Source organism: Pseudochaenichthys georgianus, chromosome 9, assembly GCF_902827115.2.
Source record: "Pseudochaenichthys georgianus chromosome 9, fPseGeo1.2, whole genome shotgun sequence".
Classification (NCBI taxonomy): Eukaryota; Metazoa; Chordata; class Actinopteri; order Perciformes; family Channichthyidae; genus Pseudochaenichthys; species Pseudochaenichthys georgianus.
Window position 1 is genome coordinate 28,023,042 of NC_047511.1, and position 20,565 is coordinate 28,043,606.

General features: G+C 39.5%; 2 protein-coding genes across 8 annotated transcripts in view; one reads left to right on the top strand and one right to left on the bottom strand.

Annotated features, from left to right (window-relative positions):
* The window catches only part of agtpbp1 (ATP/GTP binding carboxypeptidase 1), a 29,949-nt gene extending 18,535 nt beyond the window's left edge, over nucleotides 1-11,414 (bottom strand). For 3 of the 5 annotated variants that reach the window (XM_034090495.1, XM_034090494.1, XM_034090493.1), the window contains exons 1-11: nucleotides 11,196-11,414; nucleotides 9,974-10,032; nucleotides 8,405-8,535; nucleotides 2,703-2,770; nucleotides 2,214-2,277; nucleotides 1,733-1,879; nucleotides 1,226-1,357; nucleotides 1,033-1,126; nucleotides 863-900; nucleotides 371-579; nucleotides 83-260 (exon numbers count right to left, since the gene is read on the bottom strand). In XM_034090495.1, coding sequence (XP_033946386.1) covers nucleotides 83-260; nucleotides 371-579; nucleotides 863-900; nucleotides 1,033-1,126; nucleotides 1,226-1,357; nucleotides 1,733-1,879; nucleotides 2,214-2,277; nucleotides 2,703-2,770; nucleotides 8,405-8,535; nucleotides 9,974-10,005 — 1,093 coding nt within the window. In that variant the 5' untranslated portion in view covers nucleotides 10,006-10,032; nucleotides 11,196-11,414. Of the gene's footprint in view, nucleotides 1-82; nucleotides 261-370; nucleotides 580-862; nucleotides 901-1,032; nucleotides 1,127-1,225; nucleotides 1,358-1,732; nucleotides 1,880-2,213; nucleotides 2,278-2,702; nucleotides 2,771-2,867; nucleotides 2,948-4,312; nucleotides 4,441-8,404; nucleotides 8,536-9,973; nucleotides 10,033-11,195 lie in introns of those variants that run through there. The other 2 variants (XM_034090496.2, XM_034090497.1) reach the window with 2 other exon arrangements.
* Nucleotides 11,415-11,561: 147 nt separating this feature from the next.
* naa35 (N-alpha-acetyltransferase 35, NatC auxiliary subunit) lies at nucleotides 11,562-20,232 on the top strand. 3 transcript variants are annotated; one of them, XM_034090499.2, is made up of 23 exons: nucleotides 11,562-11,649; nucleotides 12,672-12,797; nucleotides 12,882-12,915; nucleotides 13,277-13,391; nucleotides 13,574-13,648; nucleotides 14,143-14,310; nucleotides 14,525-14,591; nucleotides 14,713-14,756; nucleotides 14,873-14,923; nucleotides 15,336-15,419; nucleotides 15,581-15,695; nucleotides 15,960-16,138; nucleotides 16,308-16,367; nucleotides 16,547-16,653; nucleotides 16,782-16,848; nucleotides 17,157-17,255; nucleotides 18,124-18,302; nucleotides 18,407-18,543; nucleotides 18,866-18,951; nucleotides 19,036-19,176; nucleotides 19,420-19,542; nucleotides 19,794-19,874; nucleotides 20,021-20,232. In XM_034090499.2, exons 2-23 carry the CDS (start codon nucleotides 12,677-12,679, stop codon nucleotides 20,078-20,080), a joined length of 2,193 nt encoding a protein of 730 aa, XP_033946390.1. In that variant the 5' UTR covers nucleotides 11,562-11,649; nucleotides 12,672-12,676; the 3' UTR covers nucleotides 20,081-20,232. The 3 variants fall into 3 exon arrangements, with proteins under 3 accessions (XP_033946390.1, XP_033946389.1, XP_033946391.1); XM_034090498.2 differs by having other exon boundaries at nucleotides 11,570-11,649; nucleotides 12,669-12,797; XM_034090500.2 differs by having other exon boundaries at nucleotides 11,570-11,649; nucleotides 12,669-12,797; nucleotides 18,884-18,951.
* The last annotated feature ends 333 nt before the right edge of the window (nucleotides 20,233-20,565 follow it).

Consider the following 20,565-nt stretch of genomic DNA (forward strand, 5'->3'; position numbering starts at 1 on the left):
TGTGTGTGTGTGTGTGTGTGTGTGTGTGTGTGTGTGTGTGTGTGTGTGTGTGTGTGTGTGTGTGTGTGAGAGAGATTCTCACCCCCAGGTGGCTGGCTGTAGAGCTGCGCCACAGGACCTGCAGCAGGTATATGTGGCAGCTGGTAGTGGAAGGCCGATTTGATGGTGGGCAGAGGCAGACGGTTCTTAGGAAAACACTTCCTCATGATGAGACTTGAAGTGTTGACGAGTGGATCCAGAGTCCGCACCGGGAGACACTCCTTTAAAATACAACCACACAGAAAGTAGAGCAGTGTAAGTGTGTGTATGCAGAACATATGTGCTGAATGCTGTTATTGTTTGCCATGCGTATGTCAGCCTTCTCACTCACAGTGGATGAATTGTAGAGGATCCGCATGCCATCAGCGTCTATGAATGCTTTCCTGCCGAGCTTGATGTTGGTAATGTTCCTGAGGCAGACCAGCAGCCCTTTGCGAATCAGCATGTGGCGATGGCGTGTGTCATTGCGATGCCAATCCTGGTACAGAGCGAGCAAGATATGCACATGTCCGCCATCCACTGCACGGCGAGCATTCGTTTCTGCAAGGAAACATGGAAGAGGGACATGAGAAAGCAGTGAGGATTTTAACTTTACGACTGTGGAATGGGATGAAGAGAAGCATGGGAGGTGTAAAACGTTTTGTTTTTTTGGTTACTTAAGATCCATATTGGATGATCACAAAGTGCGTTTGCGTCAGTGAGAAAAGAATATCGGTCAAGGACAGGCAAAGCATTCGTGAAAATTGTGTGTGAGTGTCGGAAGAAGAAAGCTCACTAAACTACTGTAGAGTCAAAAGACAATGTTACAAAGCAAATTACTCACTGGATTTGAGCAGCGCTCCCAGTGCGTCCAGAGCTACCCTGTTGGTTTAGAAACAAGACAAATGTGTTACATGGTATGCTTAAAAGCTCATTGAAGGGAGAAAAGTGGTTGTGACGGTTTGTTTTACACACAGCATTCATGATGGCTCATTAAAGCAATCGATGGCTTACTTAAGCAGGCTGGTGTTCTTCTTGCTGTATGGCGACACAATTTTGAACATGATTTCCACCACTCCATTCTTGCCCAAAGAAATAGCATTCACCGCTTTAAAAGAACAATACATTAATAAATATCAGACAAAATTAGAAATTGAGAGAGAGGACGCGGGGAAAATCTACAACTGTCGAGTTTAAAAGTACTTACAGTTGGTGGAGTAAACCCTGAGAACCTGCAGGCAGGGCAGAAGCAGTTTGGTATTCTGTAGGTTCTGTTTCGTTAAGTTGACCGTGACGTTCAGCGCGCCGCTCAGACGCGCCTTTACTCCGAATTTTCTGTCTGAAGACATGTTCATGCAGAGAATACATCAGTCATTTTCAATGTTTTTGGATGGTTCAACCACTATTTTATTGATCTACAGGTGGCAGTTACGTGCAAGAAAAGTATCAATGTTCCTGCAAAGAAGAACACGGCCGGTTCAGTAAGCAATGCATCTCAAATATTTTATGAGGAAGTAAATGCTCCTTAATACACAATGTGTTTCCTTTAGCAGGAACAGCGTAAACATTGCTTTCATTTGTTTAAAAGAATGTTAACAGGGCACCTTTAATAGCACAGACCAGACTGACATAAGGGACATATAACGCAGTTAAATGATGAGAACAGAGACAAAAGCAAACGTTGATGTGTTTGAAACTGTGACATTGATCCTACCTTTTGGTCCAACCTTGGCAAGCAGTGAGTGAAGCTGTAGCATGAGTTCTTCACTGGGAGGCAACTCTTTACTGGCACCGATCAGAATCTGGAACAATATTCCTGTTCCTCCTTTAGACACAAATACTCCTACCCTGCGACCTCTGCCTATAGACAGAAAACAGACAGCATTAGATGTGATAAAACATAATTCATCATGGAAATATGCAGTGGAAATCCTGGTAAGCACAAACCTTAAAACATTATGCATCCCAGCTGAAGTCACTATCACCATTTATAAGAGTGTTAAACTGAGTTGTTTATGCTTTTTAGAACAGATGTACTACTAGTCAGAGTCATAAAGGAATATTGGAAAGGACAGTTAAATTGCCCGCTAACTTATTATCCAGCAAGGAAGTTAATGTTGTTATTAGCTCTAAAAATCAGGGCATGAACTGCTCATCAATTTTGGGTTTGGAAAAAAAGGGAAAGCTCTACATACCCACAGTCAGCAGCTCACTGAGTATGTACAAGATGTTCAGAGTGGTTGGGACGTCCCTGGTGTTCTGCCAGAGCCACATACATTACACACGTTAAAAAAACATTCAGATCTATACATAGTGAATATTACTGTGGGCCTTTGATGTGTCATCTGTAGTGTAGTTTCCTAGAGCTGTTTATACAAAACCAGGGATGCTTCTTATGTCTGCCTGAAAACACTGAGCTAATTCTGGCCAATCTCATATTGGAGATGTCTAATAGGTTTAAGAAGGACATCTTCCTATTGCTGATTTGTTTTCTCACAAGAGTTGTATGATAAGATTGATATAATTCTCGTTTTATCTTACTGTACATTAAATATCAAGCTAATTTAGTTTAGTCAATTGATCAATCTATCAATCTGTGCAAACAGAAACAAAAACAACTGAGTAAGCTTAGTGTTGTCATATTCTGAGCAGCAATCTCCTGCTGTGTTGATGAGTGAGCTTACCTCCAGTGACGCCAGGATGACCTCCATGCCACTGGAGCCTTTGGACATCACCTCTTTTCCGCTCTTCTCTGCAACACACAACACAACAAAAAGGATCAGAGATGTGAAGATAAACAGCTGTGCTTGGTCCTGTACAAACAATGTGAGGGCTGTTTTTCGACCTACAGCAGCTTGTCCTGTAAATGTTGGCTGGGCCATAAAGGCAAGTCCCAACGTCACAGTGGATTATCCTGGAACGTGTGAAGACCTCTGCCCTGGTTTACTGCTTCATTGCACAATAAATAGATCATTTTTCTTTAACTGTTACCTTGTGTCAAATAGTTCCTTTTGCACACAAGCTTTACCTTTACCTTTACCTATCCCCCTGAAAAACATGGGGAAATAAATGATTGTGCTGTAATTCCTACTTCAACCCTTTCAATCACGCCGCACAGCTGCCCTGTCAGTCCTGTTTTGAAACAACTCTCCAAACAAAAACACATGACTGAGAGTCAACAACAGATTAAGGGCCACTTTTCCTTCAACCTGAAAGTGGCCCTTAGTTCCTTTTATAGGACTGTTTTGAAACCAGTATTAACGTATTAAAGAGGATTACATTTACATAAAATAACATACAATAAAGAATCTGTGTAATATTTAAATACTGGATTTTATTAACTAGAATACACAGGTATCTTGTTTATTTGACACACGCATTTTCCACCTTTTACAGTCTAATGCTATAACACGTGTTGAAGAGAATATACAATAAATCAAATCAACATGGGTATGGAATGAATAATTATTACTAATTAACATACACAAAATACAGTTAAATCTGAAAAATACTCAGCAAAGAAACAAAAAAACTCAACCGTCTTTCTTCACATTGTTCCAACAAACACCAACTGGGGTTGGGTCAAAATGAAGCCTGTTGATGATCCTACACACGTGAGGGTTTCATGTATCTGGAATTACCCACAGCATGATGTCAATCATGCAGCTTCTATGATCTCACACACACACACACACACACACACACACACACACACACACACACACACACACACACACACACACACACACACACACACACACACACACACACACACACACACACACACACACACACACACACACACACACACACACACACACACACACACACACACACACACACACACCTCTTAAAACATTTGTCATGCCAGACTTTTTAAAGCTCTCCAAAACCAACTGGCCTTTCAACACTAATCCTCAAAAATCTAAAACAAACATACACACAAGGGATTGCACATAGATCACTGAAAAATAATAAATAATTATAAATTATGATCGGTTACAATCTATTTACTGCAATCTATCTATTTTAATTCCGATGATCTGAGTAGAGCAGATTGACAGCTAACTGATCCGCACAAAAACCTACATATGATATTTTTCATTTCGAGTGATCGTGTATATATAAGTAATATATGACTGCTTGAAGTAGTGCACATTAACTGTACACATTCGATGGTTATTGTTATCTCACCTGGCCTGAAGAAGGTGAAATATTTGCAATGTAAAATGCCCAAAAAATATATACATTTTATCAAAAACACCAGAATTATATATTTCATTCTTAATCTTACCTGGTGGCTCTGGGGAAACTGCAGATTGATAATATCTCCTGCCGTAGCGGTACTCCATTTCAAAGCTCTTAAAATTGACTAAAGCTTTGGGTAAAAAGAAAAGTCCTTTTTCCAAAATCCCAGGTGAACAGGCTCAAAAGACTAAGGTTGCACAGGTCTACTGTGAATCTAACTGTCAATGTTTGATGGGCTATATGAAGTGAAAAAGCCCTTTGGAACATATTTTGTACTTCAATATCCCTGTAAGGCTAGAAGAAAACTGTTCTACTCTCAATCCTTCAGCTTTTTGCCAACCTATGGTGCCAAGACAAAGCAAAGGGTCAGGACACCATGAACTCAGTAAGCAGAAACCTCCCCTTGCAAGAACCAGAAACTAGACCTCCAGCTGCTCCTATAGAAATGCGACAGCTGTATAGGAAACCTCTCCTCACACGTCCTTTCCTCTTTCCTCCCCCCTTTCTCCTAATCAGCTCTGTGAGGAAAGAGAAAGCTGCCATGCTATCAAATAAAAACAAGCACTGAATTTCTGACAGCAAAAAATGGTTACCTTTTATACTAGACACATTTCCTTAGACACATACAAGATTTCCTATGGTCTGTGAAGCTTCTTGTTTAAAATAGTTATATTTCATTGATTTTTCATCCGATTCATACTTTCCTTCTCGCTATCATCCTTGTTTACTATCTTTGTATCTCTAGACTGTCTACTAAGCTCCAACAATTATGAATATGAGACAAGAGTACAGCAAAGCCGGTCTTGGGGTGTTTAGTTACAGTGAACCGGGCCAGACCCCGTCTTTCCCCCTCATCAACGTCTCGCTCATACACATTTCAAGTTGAGGCTGCAGGCGGGGTGTGACAGACAGCCAACAGTAGAAGGACAGCTGATATATCAGGAATAACAGGGTCACACACAGAAGCCTTTCCACTGAGCCCAGCCGTTGGGACGGATTAATGTTTAACTTTAAAGTGGGAGGACGGGACGAATTATGGTGAGAGGAGATGAAGAGTAAAGAAGTATGAAAATGTCAGCATGCTTAAAACTTCAAGGAGTTGATTCAGCACACATTTTCAGATTCACACCGAAGGTTCTACTTTACCTAAATTCTTATGACTAACTTGCCCTAGCTTAAGAAACTCGTAGTGGCAAGAAAGTGCCACTGATTAAAAACTAATACAAATTATAGAGTTTTTATTTAACTATTCAAATAAACATAATGTAAATAGTTCACATCTGTAGTACTGTGGTAAACAATTCTTAATATTTAATTAAAAACTGTATTTCAAGTTTTCATTATTGATTAATCGGTCAATAAAATTGGTGCTTTTTTCTATTAACTGATACAATGTTTGGTTAAAAATGTGTCCCAAAGTAGTACAAAATGCCTATCGAATTTCCAAAAGCCCAAGATAAACAACAGTATGAAGTACAAAGATATTAAATGTACCAAAATGTTTAGTTTATTTATTTTTTTCCGAGCGTGTAAAACCAAAGAAAATACAAATGAAACAAAAGATGATACAGACATGATACAGTACTATACAAGTGAATGCAATAACAAAACGAAATATTTAATTAATAATTGAATAATCTGTAGTATCATTGTCTGATATCAATAAACAACAAAGCTTTAGCTAATTACACATCCGAAAAAGGGTCGGAAGAAGTTTACACTTATTTAATCCGACCCCTTCTCCCTTTTTTTGTTTGTTTACATCTTAATATATGTTAACATACAATATAAATGTATACTTATAATCTTGAATAATTTATATAATCATTCATATAATATATACAGGCAAGTTAGGAGAATGGTCTCTATATATTTTTATATATATATATATCTATATATATACATACATATGTACATACACAAATGCATACAAACTCAAATTCATAAATTGAATACAAAACAAGAATATAAACAGTTATGGTTTAGCAGTTTCATCCCTGTACCTTGTGAGAATTGTGTCTTTATACCTCTTTTTGAATAGTTTGATGTTTGGACATCCCTTTAGCTCCTCACTCAAATTGTTCCAGATCTTCACCCCACCAACAGAAACACAAAAACTTCTCTTTGTTGTGCGCACCCTAACATTAGTGAATATAAATGGACCACGTAAATAATAATTCCCTTGTCTTTCATTGAACAATATCTGAATATTCCCAGGTAATTGAACGTTTTTTGCCTTAAACATGATTTGTGCAATTTGGAATTCAACAAGATCTGACAGTTTTAATAATTTTAACTCTAAGAATAATGGGTTTGTATGATCCCTATAGCCGACATTTTTAATAAGTCTTATTGCTCTTTCTTGTAGAATAAATAGGGATTGTGTTGTAGTTTTATAATTACTGCCCCAAACATCTGCACAGTCATTTAAATAAGGTAACACCAATGAACAGTAAAGAATGTAGAGGGATTTTTGATCAATAATCTGTTTTGCCTTGTTTAATATTGCAATACTTCTTGAGACTTTGGAATGAATATGTTTTATATGTGGTTTCCAGCTCAGTTTCTCATCAATTGTGATTCCAAGGAATTTATGTTCTTTAACTCTCTCAATGAAAATCCCATCTATCTTAATGGATGCTAGTGTATTGCTATTTCCAAATATGATTAATGTTGTTTTATTCAAGTTCAATGATAACTTATTACTGTAAAATCATAATCTAAAACTGAGGGATAAAAACAAATCCTTCTGACATTTTAAAAGTTGCCACAGAAAATGTTTGGCATCTTTGCTTGATAAATAACATATACAGTAGTTTACAAGTAACACAACTACTTTTGGCATTAATCAGCTAAGTGTTAAAGCACAGGAGCAATGATGCATGCATCAGAGATTTCTATTCTTCCTAGGCTTTGGACTGTCAGAGAGGCCCTGCTAACAGAGACAAACTCATGTTTCAGTCGTGTTCGACACAGCGGTGCGGCTCAATGCTTCTTCTGCTGTCAGATCTTCTTCTCTGCTCTCCTTTCAAGGAGTAATCAGAGAACCAGATCTGAAGACACTGTATCAATTGATCCACACTTTGACTACCCCCAACTCATCACAGCAGCTGCACTGAACACAGTTTAATTTTAGTTAAACTCAACCTGACTAGCTGAAGCTTAGCAGCAATTTAAAGAGAACCAAGGTAACACATCAAAGTTTACAGGTGGAAAGGAGTTCTACTGTATGAGCTTAAATCTGCATAAAGAAATGTGTGGCTCCACAGGTAAAATATGATAGATGGCCTCAAATGAGTACCATAAGTCAACATTAGCTCCTCGCATCATCCACCGGAACCTCTGACTCAAACTGCCGCCGTTAAAGTAACATTGTTGTAGTGTAGGCACCAGGTTGTGAAAAGGAGGAAGAGTGTGTGGAATAAATGTGACGGCCCCTCTGCTCTGTGTGCTGGGATGTTGCTTTGCTTTCTGTCGCCAGGGCTGCAGACCAGGTGGAGGGTAATCAGCGTCATGGGACACACCGAGCCAGTCCTCTGGGACTGATCTCATCTCACACACTTCTGTGTTGTGGTTTAGATATTTATTTTCCCTCTTTTTAACGGCACAACAGCCATGCAGCAAATTATTAGTAATCCACTCCCTACACTTTTACTCAATATTTGTTGGGCATGTTTTGAATATGTTGTGGTCAATAAATTACTTTATTTTTATTAGTTATTCTACCTATGTGTTCCCTGTTTTTGTCCCAATTTAAGAGCAGGGTGCTAATCTGGAGGGGAGATGCTCCTGTATGTGTAACCCTTCATTCTATTCAATATTGTATATTTGCTTATGTAATAGTTAACACAGTGGTTTATTTGATTACAATTAGAGTTATCGTTTTTGTAAAAACATATTACAATGCCGACATAAATTACTGCCAACAAAACGATTTATGTCTAATACATCGGCACAAACAAAGAGGTGGCAGCACTGTTCGTGTTATCACACTTAGCTTGAGATAAGACCAATACTCACATACCACATGTCTCTGAACAAACGCATAAATACAGGGAAATTACTAGATTTAGTCTTTCTTTTGTTACAATTTTAGAACAGTGCATTGCATGTTGTGTGTGTGTGTGTTTGCTCTCACCCTGTGTCTGTATGAGATGATATATCTTTGCAGTGACCTGTCTTGCTGTTTCGACATCTCTCACCATGGTCTCTCCATTCATCCTCTCCAGTTGGGCCAGGAGCATCAGGACCCTGGAGTTACTGGGAAAGCTGGAAACATGCACGCACACAAACAAACAGCTTTACTTTTTGGAGAAATATATGTAACAGGAACATGTTATACATTAATCCATTCCATTATAAGATTTTAATGAAAGGAAAATGAAGAAAAAAGTATGTATTTATTTATATATTGCATATTCAAGCCCATCTGGAAAGGTCTGAGGTCAGTATAAAAGCGTAGTGTGTCATATGGATGCATTTACAAAGTGGGTGCTTAATACATAAGCATTTGCTAAGAGAGAAATCTGTAACTATTTCCTGCTTCATGTCTGAGATTAAAAAGGGATTAGAATGATGGATCAGTTTTAGTTTATCCAGCATGGAGTTAACCCGGAGAACAGACATAGCAGCCCCTCATATGGGCACATGCCCTTTTATGCTTAAAGTGAGTGAAATATGTCTAAACCAGAATAATAACCAACATAAATAGCCTTCTCTGTACTAAAGGGCAGTGCTAAATAGAAAACACCCACATAGGCAATGTATGTTATTGTATATTATCTCTTTTTAATTCATTTCAAAGAAGTTGACCATTGAGGCAGTTTCTTAGCGCTTCACTATTTCTGGGAAAGTGACCATCCACTGGTTATAATCTTAGCTCAGTGGCGCTCAGATGGAAACACAAGGTTAGAGGTCAGTTGTTAGTACAGCAACGGCAAACATGGGAGAGAGAATCAAAACTCTGTGATTGAACCCTGTGGAGCGAAGTTTCTCATATCCTTATAAAGACAGAGAGAGAAACTGTGTGTGTGTGTGTGTGTGTGTGTGTGTGTGTGTGTGTGTGTGTGTGTGTGTGTGTGTGTGTGTGTGTGGTGTGTGTGTGTGTGTGTGTGTGTGTGTGTGTGTGTGTGTGTGTGTGTGTGTGTGTGTGTGTGTGTGTGTGTGTGTGTGTGTGTGTGTGTGTGTGTGTGTGTGTGTGTGTGTGTGTGTGTGTGTGTGTGTGTGTGTGTGTGTGTGTGTGTGTGTGTGTGTACAAACTGGATAACTAAGTCACATCAGTGAACACAATATAAAGCTAGCAAAGATCAGGAGAAACACTGAGAGGTTTATTGCAAGGTTTTTTTGCTGCATTAATGATGAGTGTTGTTATTTAAAGTCATCATGACAACTCAAATGGAAAGGCAATTAGTTAACTGCTGTCTTGCACAATAACAGTTTATTTTGGAGGCACACAGTGCAACAGGAAAATAAACAGCATCAACAAACACTTGTGGAGAGGGACAGTTACAAAGCAAAATAGTTCCAGAAAGAATAAATGTAAGCACTCAGTGAGTGACAGAGAGAGTGAGAAAGAGGTAGAGAAAGAGAATGTGTGAACAGATGGTTGCAGATTTCACCCAGAAACACTAACATACTACATTTCACAGCCTGCATTTGTTAAGGTGCACAATTAATTTGGTTGTCCTCAAATAGCCAAGCAACTCACCCTTTATCTGTGGACATTTTGGGTTTGTTCATTTTATCGACTTCAACATGTCATGTCGTCTGCAAGAAAAAAGAAAATTAAGACATGCTGTACAATTTAACACATTTGCATAATTAACCTGTGTGCCAGAACAGGTCCCACTTAACTCCTTTCTGTAACCCCAGGCTCTAGTCAGCCTCATCTAGCAAAGACAAGATAATGATCAACCTAAACTGCCCATAGCTGTGAATGTGTCTGTCCATATGTGTTAACCCTGGAACAAGCTACAGCTGCAGAGATGGCTATACCATGACAGACTTTACTATCTGATACACAGAAGGTCCTGGCTGATTTAATACAAAAACAAAGAGGCTGCCTTACATGCTGCAGATCTCAAATGTCTCGAGACAAAAGACCAGTAGTCGACAAGGTAATTTGAATAGGAGGTCTGAAAAAAAGCTATGCTACGCTTTTAGTTGCATTAAAAAAATTGGGGTTTTTTTCTGAATGAAAAAAATCAGCATGGTGCAACAGATGTTGAGATATCATTCAACATCACTAGTGTTAGAAAAATATACAGTTGTTTTACAGAGGTCAAACAAACCTATTTAAAAAGGTGCTAAGATGTATATTAATCAATACAATACATATAACTCTATAGGCCTAATCAGGTTTGTTTAAAATGTGCAGTCAGACAGCATAAGTCCACCACCCTTTCTTACAACGGGAACAACCAGTTGACGTCCCGATGATCTTATGGGCTGAGGAGCAGCAAGATCAGACCATAAAGAGACTAGGGATAATCAATTTGAAGCTTTCTCCAAAGCAATTGTAAAACTGATTTTTTTTTTTATGCCAGTTTATATAAGCCAGATGGTAACTCTCGTCACAAAATAGAATCAAATATCTCTTTAGAAAACATGATAAGCTATCGTTATACCACCAGCCCACAGGGACATTTTGGCATAGATGCTCTAATGGTCTCTGATTGGTCACTGTCATTAGGCTACTGTCAGCTAGTAAACAGATGGGCAAGGCTGTTTTACAAGATGCTAAATTAGATCGGCTAGATGAGGCTGCTAGTGTCCGCTGCACCTGCTGCACTAGTCAGTCATTAACGGCCGCCTGTCTACGACAGCAGGCTAGCTAACGGAGGAATATGCTAACAATAAAGCGTGCACAGGCGATATTAGCGAAAGCACTAGGCCTACATATAACTGTCAAGAAAGACGCGTTTACGAACCTGCATGTAAAGGAACTGCTGTCCCATTCAGGGTGAACCAATTCCAAGATAAGGGGGCCCGCTGCCGTGTGTTTGTGTTGCCTGAAACGCCCTGATGATGTTGTGATGAGACCATAGGGATGAGACCAGCCCACACCAGCGACGGCTCCAACTGCCAGGGCTGTCGGCTAACAACGCGAGAGTTCGTTTCTCTGCTTGGTTTTCAGATAAAGCGCATGTATAAGACAAACACATCACAACTTTCACAAAAATCTAACATTGATATTATATAGTTGTATATCTCTACTGGCAGTGTTTCAATCTATAAATTCTTAAGGGGGCTTGAATAGCATTATAACAGATAAGGACTACATTCCCCAGGTTGACAGCGGCTGATGACGTTTAATGTATGCGCCGCTCTGTACAGTCGCTGAAGAGATCTTTTTTAGCTACATGGTTAATACACAACAATAAGGTACGTTCTCGTTTACAATAACTGTCTATATAATATCAGTGCACTTGTTTTGTATACATAATACAACGGAATAACGTGCTAAACTGATGATATCCCAGCACCGTTCATAAGAAACATCCACTGTGGGGAACATTAGCTTGCTAGCACACGGTATTTCAAGATACTTTCCGTCGTTATTGTACTCATTAAAGTGTTGTATATAATGTTGACAAATAAGAGGACAGATCGTTACTCTCTTGTATATTTGTTGTAGCTAGCGTTATGTTGCTCTTAACCAGATGCCTCCAATGTAACAATAACGAAAATGAATCAATATCTTCTGTGACCTGTAATTACTCTACCTACAAATGATATAAGGTCAAACAATGTGCAGTGTCATAGTAGCCCCTACCCTAGCTCAGTTAGTACACCTTAATTAAAATGTTATTTTGCTTATATTTGATGGTGGTTGTAAAAACATTATTATGTAAATAAAAATCAGTCAGAGTAATGGGCGTTTTTGAACTCCCTACTTAGCCATCATAGTACTTCCTAACATGTTATTGGTTTAAATTGCTTATACTTTTCACTGCACTCAAGCGTACCATTTACACTTAATTAGGCTGTAATTTAAGATCGTCCTGTCAGTTCTCAGAGCCTAATGTTACTATAATATACTGCCTGTTCAGCTTTATAGGAGCAGAAGCATGAACATAAAGAGTCATTTAAGTCTGTTCTCATATTTATTTATGTCATTACAGGCGAAACATTTGATGTTGGGTTTAATATGTGAATATGTTTAAAGGGGGACCAGCCAAGTGTTTGCCATCTAACCTTTAAAATATCCAGTAGAGAACGTGAATGAATGTAGTAAACGACTATATAGATGCACATGTGTGTTTTTTAGATTATGTTGGAATGTATGGAAAGCAACAATGCTATGTTAAGGCTCTGAAATGGCTCTTCATTTCAGTGTGGCACTTGATTTGAGCCAATCATCCATTGAACTCTTTGTTCTATATCTCTTTTCTTCTCTTAAGTAGTCACCATGGTGATGAAGTCAGCAATTGAGGATGATGATGCCGGCTGGGGGCTCGGCATCCCAGAAAAGATGAAGAACAATGCCAACTGGGTGGATATTACACATGAATTCAAGGGCGCATGTAAAGGTACAAGTTCCGCTGGTAATTGTTTGTGTGTTTTGTATGCAGTTGTGAAAGGAACTGACTTGTCCACCCGTTTTATTTATGCAGAGTTGAACCTTGGAGAGTTGCTTCATGACAAACTGTGAGTAGGACCAATTGTTTTTTTGCCTGTCACAAAAAGTTGGCTCAGAAAACACTTTAGACATACCACTGCATGCTTGCCCTCCCAATTAAATGTAACAGATTTTTAGAAGGAGTTTTCATGTCCTGAAGTCTGAATACTGTTTCAGAGACTTCATAGCATTGACAAAATAAATGGCAATAGAGAGAGACGTGTCACACACAAACAGTGATAACAACAAAACATGGAATTCAGTACATTTCTTAAAAGGAAGAGTTTGAATTTCCCATTTTATTTATGCTCCAGCTATTGAATCTGTAGGATTTGTTGAACCTTTGTGCACATACAAAACAGACACTAAATGTATTGTCTATGGTGACAGGTTTGGCCTTTTTGAGGCCATGTCAGCCATAGAGATGATGGATCCTAAGATGGACGCAGGAATGATTGGAAACCAGGTCAACAGGAAAGTGCTCAACTTCGAACAAGCTATCAAGGTACGGTACCGCTGACCTCTCACGGCTGTGTAATTACAATAGGAATTAAGACATAAAGCGAGATTAAATGTACAACTCTGTTTGCATTTTCTACTTTTAATATTTATATTTGTTTTAAATAAACAATATCATTAACCACCTAGGTCAAAGTCATTTGTATTGCTCTCTTGTATGTGTTCTAGGAAGGAGCCATTAAGGTGAAAGACCTTAGTCTTCCTGAACTCATCGGGATCATAGACACATCTTTCTGCTGTTTGGTGAGTTTCTCTTTTTCTAAACATTGGGGGGTTTTCTGTGAATGTAAAAGCTTTTAATTGTTCTGACTCTTGAAGAACAAATGTTGTATTTAGAGTAACTCCCCTCCACAGACCCACAAACAAAAAGTGGGTTACGGGTTAATGTTTTATTCAATGGCACCGATGAAGTCATTCTTACTCGTAACATTTCTTTATGAAATGTTGTTGAATTTCGAGAGGTGTAGTGCACAAAAGAAATCTGTGGATTCGATATAATGTCAAATATATATTTGTCATTCTACATGAAAATACTCAAATGAAAATATAATGAATTAATGACCACCAAATCTCGTAGTTTATAGCAAACTTTTATCTTTTGAACTGATAAACAATGAACTGATTAAAAAGTCAGGAAAATGTTATGACATTATATCCATTTAAGCCCATTGTATTGTAGATCAGCACTACTGCAGGAAACCCTGTACTCATGTGTGCATGTTTGTGTGTATTCCTAGATCACATGGCTGGAGGGCCACTCACTGGCGCAGACTGTGTTCACCTGTCTGTACGTCCATAACCCCGACCTGATCGAGGAGCCCGCCCTCAAAGCCTTTGCCCTGGGCATCCTGAAGGTGTGTGACATCGCCCGAGAGAAGGTCAACAAGGCTGCTGTGTTCGAGGAAGTAAGCAACTTTCTGACTTCTTGCCATTTTACCAGAATGTGGAAATGTTTGAGTTATTGGCTTTTACAAGTTAATCTTTCTTTTAATACGTTTCTGCTTTGCCTTCTATTGTATATTTGTAATATATTGAACAGTGTTAAAGTTGCAATTGATTGATGAGTCAGTGTCGTATTAATAAGTAACAATACTAATTGACTTTGTATCTATTTTGTAGGAGGATTTCCAGGCCATGACCTATGGTTTCAAGATGGCCAATAATGTCACAGACCTGCGGGTGACCGGTAAGAGTAAAGTGTTGTAGTAGATCATTAAGTCCACAGCTCCACTTATAATGATCTCATTGCAACATTGAACTGTTGGTGAGTTAAAAAGTAATCCCTCTCTTGTTTGTTTTCTTCCCAGGTATGCTGAAAGATGTGGAGGATGAGTTACAGAGGAAAATTAAGGTATTTGTTTTCAGCCAGTTTAATCCAAACTCATTCCCATTTAAATATTGCTGAGAAGAATGCTAGAGTATTATAGTATTAAGAGTAATATATTGGTTTCTCTCTTTCTGCTTTAGAGCACACGCACCCGTCAGGGTGAGCAGCGGGACCCTGAGGTTGAGCGAGAGGTACGTTTTTTTTTAAATGTTACATTACATCATCTGAAAACTCAAAACGTGTTGTTTCAAACCCATGTGGTTGCAGTTTCCACATAAATTGCATATGACTACAAGTTGAAATTCAGAATATGTCTCTGCTCTTGATTAGTTTAGCCTAGTATTCCAACATTTCAGACACAAAGTAAACCTATAACCCTCCCTCTTAATCTATGCCTGTTATATTTCCTTTTCTTTATTCTGTCCATCAGAGTGTATCAGGGTGGGTACTAGATTTTTTCTGGGTGGTCAAAATATAACTAAATACCAGCCTTTGTCATTCGTTGTGCCTTGTAAAGCTTCAAAGACAAGCTAGAAATATGTTCATTAATAGTGTTGCATTATACGCCTGAGCCTGTTTGAATGTTCTCTCTTTTTTTTCCAGCATCAACAGTATTTGGCCCTTTTCAATAGAATCAAGTTTACACGCCTTCTACTGACTGCACTCATCACCTTTACCAAGAAAGAGGTAATACACACACACAATGTATAAGTTAATGCCTATCACGTGGTTTATAAAATGTTGTTCTGCGTAGTAGCATTGAAGAGGATTGTAATAACTTGTATGTTTAGTTGGTAATTTTCTTCTTTTGTAAAGTGAGTTTTTGCTTACCGTTGTGTCTTTATCAGACCAGTTCGGTAGGCGAGGCCCAGAAGCTTGTGGTCCAGGCAGCTGACCTCTTATCAGCCATTCATTCCAGTATTCAGCACGGCATCCAGTCCCAGAATGACACTACCAAAGGAGGTAACACACACACACACACACACACACACACACACACACACACACACACACACACACACACACACACACACACACACACACACACACACACACACACACACACACACACGTGTATCTTCTCTACCTTAACCCATCTCCACACAGAGCTACAACACATTTGTTAAACATTTCTACTTCTACTCAAAATAGCTGAGGCAGCCTCTAAGGGAAAATCTTTTCTTAATGTGTTTTCCCTTTGTTCTGTTTTGCTTGTGTCTACATCAGACCACCCCATCATGATGGGTTTTGAGCCCCTGGTCAACCAGAGACTGCTCCCGCCTACCTTTCCTCGCTACGCCAAGATCATCAAGAGGGAGGACATGGTGGCGTACTTCAGCAAACTCATAGACCGTATCAAGACCGTGTGTGACGTGATCAGCACCACCAACCTGCACGGCATACTGGTGAAGCCTTTTTTGTGTTTGTTTTATTGCTTATGTAGTTTGAAATTAAATGCTATCTGGTTTTTTCAGTGTTCATCATTCTATATATGTACATGCTTTGAAGGACAATATATTTGATCTAAGCATTCATTCAAAATGTACCAAAATATTGTTTGTCTTTTATTTTCAGGACTTCTTCTGTGAGTTCAGTGAGCAGTCTCCCTGTGTGCTCTCCAGGTCTCTACTCCAGGTGACTGAATAATTACTTTTTGTCTTTTTCCGACAGAGAGATGTATTGACACTTGCCCACAGTTTTTGTAGTTTGTATACTTGTACACAATTAATAGAACCTTAAGATACTAATATACAACCATAAAGTACAAACATATCAGTCTATGAGAACTAACATGATTGTTTTTCTAAATCCAGACAACGTTCCTGATTGATAATAAGAAAGTATTTGGGACGCACCTGATGCAGGATATGATTAAAGATGCTCTGAGATACTTCGTCAGCCCTCCTGTCCTCTCCTACAAGTAAGTCTGTCATTGGTAGAGTGATTAGACACTTGACATGCGAGTCGTTTAATGTCATTTATTTTCAAGCTTTATTTTGCCCCAGGATGATCTGTCTCAAGCTTATTTGTCTTATTGTCTCTCTCCAGGTGTTGTCTGTTTAACAACCACCAGGCAAAGGATTACATCGACTCCTTTGTAACGCACTGCTCCAGGGTATGTTACCTTTACTGTTCAAAGCAGTACTATAAGAGGCTTCTACTTCTGAATACATTTGTTTCAGTCGTCCAATCAAAGGGAATGATTTAGGAGGAGAGGTGTACAATTGTTCACAGTTTAATGGCCGCTGCTGTAAAGAAAAGGACACAGGTCATTTATGCTATGATATAACTTCTAGCTATTTTGGAAGTTGGTTGTAACACTGAAGGATAGGCTAATTTATCACCAGCCCCATGATATAAATAAGCAGGATGTGAAGCTGTGTGTTTATTCATTTGTTGTTGTTTTGTCAATTTTCCCTGCAGCCGTTCTGCAGTCTGATCCAGATCCACGGCCACAACCGCGCCCGACAGAGAGATAAGCTGGGCCACATTCTGGAGGAGTTCGCTACTCTGCAGGACGAGGTGAAGGGCCGCTGTTTTCTCTTTAGTATTCGCCTTCATTCCTTTATTTTAACGATACTTTAACAAGACACCGCCATAGAGTGCCACAGTGACACGTCCTAAAACCCGAAAGTAAGTTAGCATTTTACTACTTCCGGTTCCTTCGACTAAAAAGCAATGCAATCTCTCCATAGGATTTTGGAAAATAGCTGTAAATAAGAGACAGATCACGTTTTGTTCTACAACATTAAATACAACAGCAGTGACCCCACTGGTGATTTTTGAAGAGTTTACGTGTCTGAAAAACGATGGTTGTTAACAAGTGGCTGAATAGGACTATAGAAGTTGTCAAGGCCGTTGTACGTCATTACACGAACACGTAAACACTCCCGTTAAGTTTGTTTTTCCCAGTGTTCTGCTTGAAAGCAAGTACCTGCCTCCTGCAAACTGTTAAAACAAACGCTTCAACTTGTACACTTTTGAATCTGTAGTTTTGAATATGGATCTTAAGTTGGCGTGATGTTGAAGCAGCGACCCTGCTGTAGTTCGTTTATAGCATAACGTTAGCATTTTGCTTCTGGCGACTAGATTTATGATTAGAAAATTATAAAAGTTGGGTAGACATGTGGATATTATCCGGCTGAACAAAACGTGATCCGTCTCTTAAATGTGTGTCAACCACAGACCTTATTTTGAGCTATATTCCAAAATCCTATGGAGAAATTGCATTGCGTTTTTGACGAAGGAACCGGAAGGAGTTTACTTCTGGGTTTTAGGACGCGTCACTGTGGCACTCTATTGCATCTGTGCCACACAAGTCAGGCATTGACACTGTACCTACGCTGATGTTGTAAGTTATAACCCTACTAATCCATTCTTCTTTCTTCAGGCAGAGAAAGTGGATGCAGCGCTGCACGGCTTGCTGATGAAGCTGGAGCCCCAGCGGCAGCATCTAGCCTGTCTGGGTACCTGGATCCTCTACCACAATCTGAGAATCATGGTCCAATACCTGCTCAGCGGCTTTGAACTGGAGCTTTACAGCATGCATGAGTACTACTACATCTACTGGTGAGAGAATACTTTATTAGCTGTTACCTCTAGAATCTCTCTACAGCATGCACAGGTGCACTTTGAACCCCTGAGGTTTAATAAGTGTGTGTTTCCATCTGTAGGTACCTGTCGGAGTTCCTTTACGCGTGGCTGATGTCCACTCTGAGCAGAGCGGACTCCTCTCAGATGGCTGAGGAGAGGCTTTTGGAGGAGCAGGTGAAGGGACGCAGCAGCAAAAAGATCAAGAAGAAGAAAAAAGGTAAGCTCTACTGTCGCCTGAAGTTTGTTCTCAGAGTATGATTAAGATAGATAGATAAATACGCTATTGATCCAAATTTTGGAAATATTTTTTTGACAGAAGGAGCATCAGTGTGTTCATACATAAAATAAAAAATAATTAAATAGTGGAGCAGAGAATTTACAAATAAATAAATAAAATGAAAAATATTATATCAAATATAAACAGTATAACAATTCTTAAATATAACTATTAACTATATTAACCAAACATATTTGCACATTTTAAATGAACACGTGTGATTTTCCTGTAGTGAAGGTGCTTGTCTTATAATGAATTTAAGTCTTGTTTTCCTCTGCAGTTCGCCCTCTGAGCAAAGAGATCACCATGAGCCAAGCGTACCAGAACATGTGTGCTGGCATGTATAAGGTAGGACATCGGCACTGAATTTTGACCCCTCAACTCCTTTCTTCACACCCTGCAGTAACATCCAACCTCTGTGCCTCTCCTCAGACCATGGTAGCTCTGGATATGGACGGGAAGGTTCAAAAGCCTCAGTTCGAGCTGGACAGTGAGCAGGTTCGCTACGAGCATCGCTTCGCCCCCTTCAACAGCGTGGTCACCCCCCCACCTGTGCACTACATCCAGTTTAAGGTACTTGGTTGGTGTTGATGCACTTCATCCAGCAGGCTCTCATTTTCTGTCCCCCTTACTTCAAACACATTTGTATTGTTCTTTCTCCTTAACACTTCTTTTGGTGTGTGCCCTTTTCTTCTTAATATTCGCATAACCCTTCCTTTTTTTCCCCTTGATTTACTTTTGATTCCCTTTGTCGGTCTTGCACTTCCGTCTTTATCTGCGCACTCTCTCTGACTTTTCCCTTCTTGTGTTTTTCAGGAGATGTCTGATCTTAAGAAGTACAATCCTCCGCCTGGCTCCACGGACCTTTACATGGCCGCCAGCAAACACTTCCAGCAGGCCAAGCTCATCCTAGAAAATGTGCCCAGCCCAGACCCTGAGGTCAGTAAAACAATAAAACTTCTGAGAGGAAAACCAGTTGTTAGATTCCCCACATTCTTAAACATAAAAGTCATTCTTAAAATGTATACCTGAAAATATGTTCTACTCGAGATACATTTTGGTAAAACAGTTAGTATTACAGCCTTTAAACATTTATTTATAAACATAGCAGCCTCATTTTTAAGGGTCACAAAACTCCAGTTTTTTTTACTTTTCTCAACTATCAATAACCACTAATTGATTGACTACAGGTGATCCGAATACTGAAGGTGGCCAAACCCAACATTGTAGTTACGAAGCTCCTGGCTGGGGGGCACAAGAAGGACGCCAAGGTAACAAACTATTCACATTCCCTGGTGTTTAATTTTTGGTTCTTTGGATTTAAATTGTGTTTACTCTAGGTGCATTGTGATAGGTTGATCTTAATGGTGGTCAATGTTGTATATTGTGAAAACGTTGTTCCTTTTTGCTTCCCCAGGTGCTCCCAGAATTTGACTTCTCTGCCCACAAGTACTTTCCTGTGGTCAAGATCATCTGATTCCGCACTGCGGGATGAATATGAAGAGCGTCACCTTAAAGATCATCAGCCACAAAGACTGAACCCTCGTGTGTGTGTGTGTGTGTGTGTGTGTGTGTGTGTGTGTGTGTGTGTGTGTGTGTGTGTGTGTGTGTGTGTGTGTGTGTGTGTGTGTGTGTGTGTGTGTGTGTGTGTGTGTGTGTTGTGTGTGTGTGTGTGTGTGTGTGTGTGTGTGTGTGTGTGTGTGTGTGTGTGTGTGTGTGTGTGTGTGTGTGTGTGTGTGTGTGTGTGTGTGTGTGTGTGTGTGTGTGTGTGTGTGTGTGTGTGTGTGTGTGTGTGTGTGTGTGTGTGTGTGTGTGTGTGTGCGCGAGCGAGCAGAAAAAAAGAGCCCTGCTCCAGTCCATGTCTGAACAATGTGTGTGTGAGAGAGATACACCCTACTGTGATGGAGTGTTCGATACACCCGATTCTTTTTTTTCACACGAATGAGATGAAACCAGAACTGA

Bases quoted from the DNA above. Each gene is read 5' to 3' on its own strand.
- naa35 (XM_034090499.2), top strand. From the start codon at position 12,677: ATGGTGATGAAGTCAGCAATTGAGGATGATGATGCCGGCTGGGGGCTC. The intron at 18,544-18,865 runs GTAAGCTCTACT...AATGAATTTAAG, and splicing joins GATCAAGAAGAAGAAAAAAG to TCTTGTTTTCCTCTGCAGTT. The intron at 19,875-20,020 runs GTAACAAACTAT...TTGCTTCCCCAG, and splicing joins GGCACAAGAAGGACGCCAAG to GTGCTCCCAGAATTTGACTT.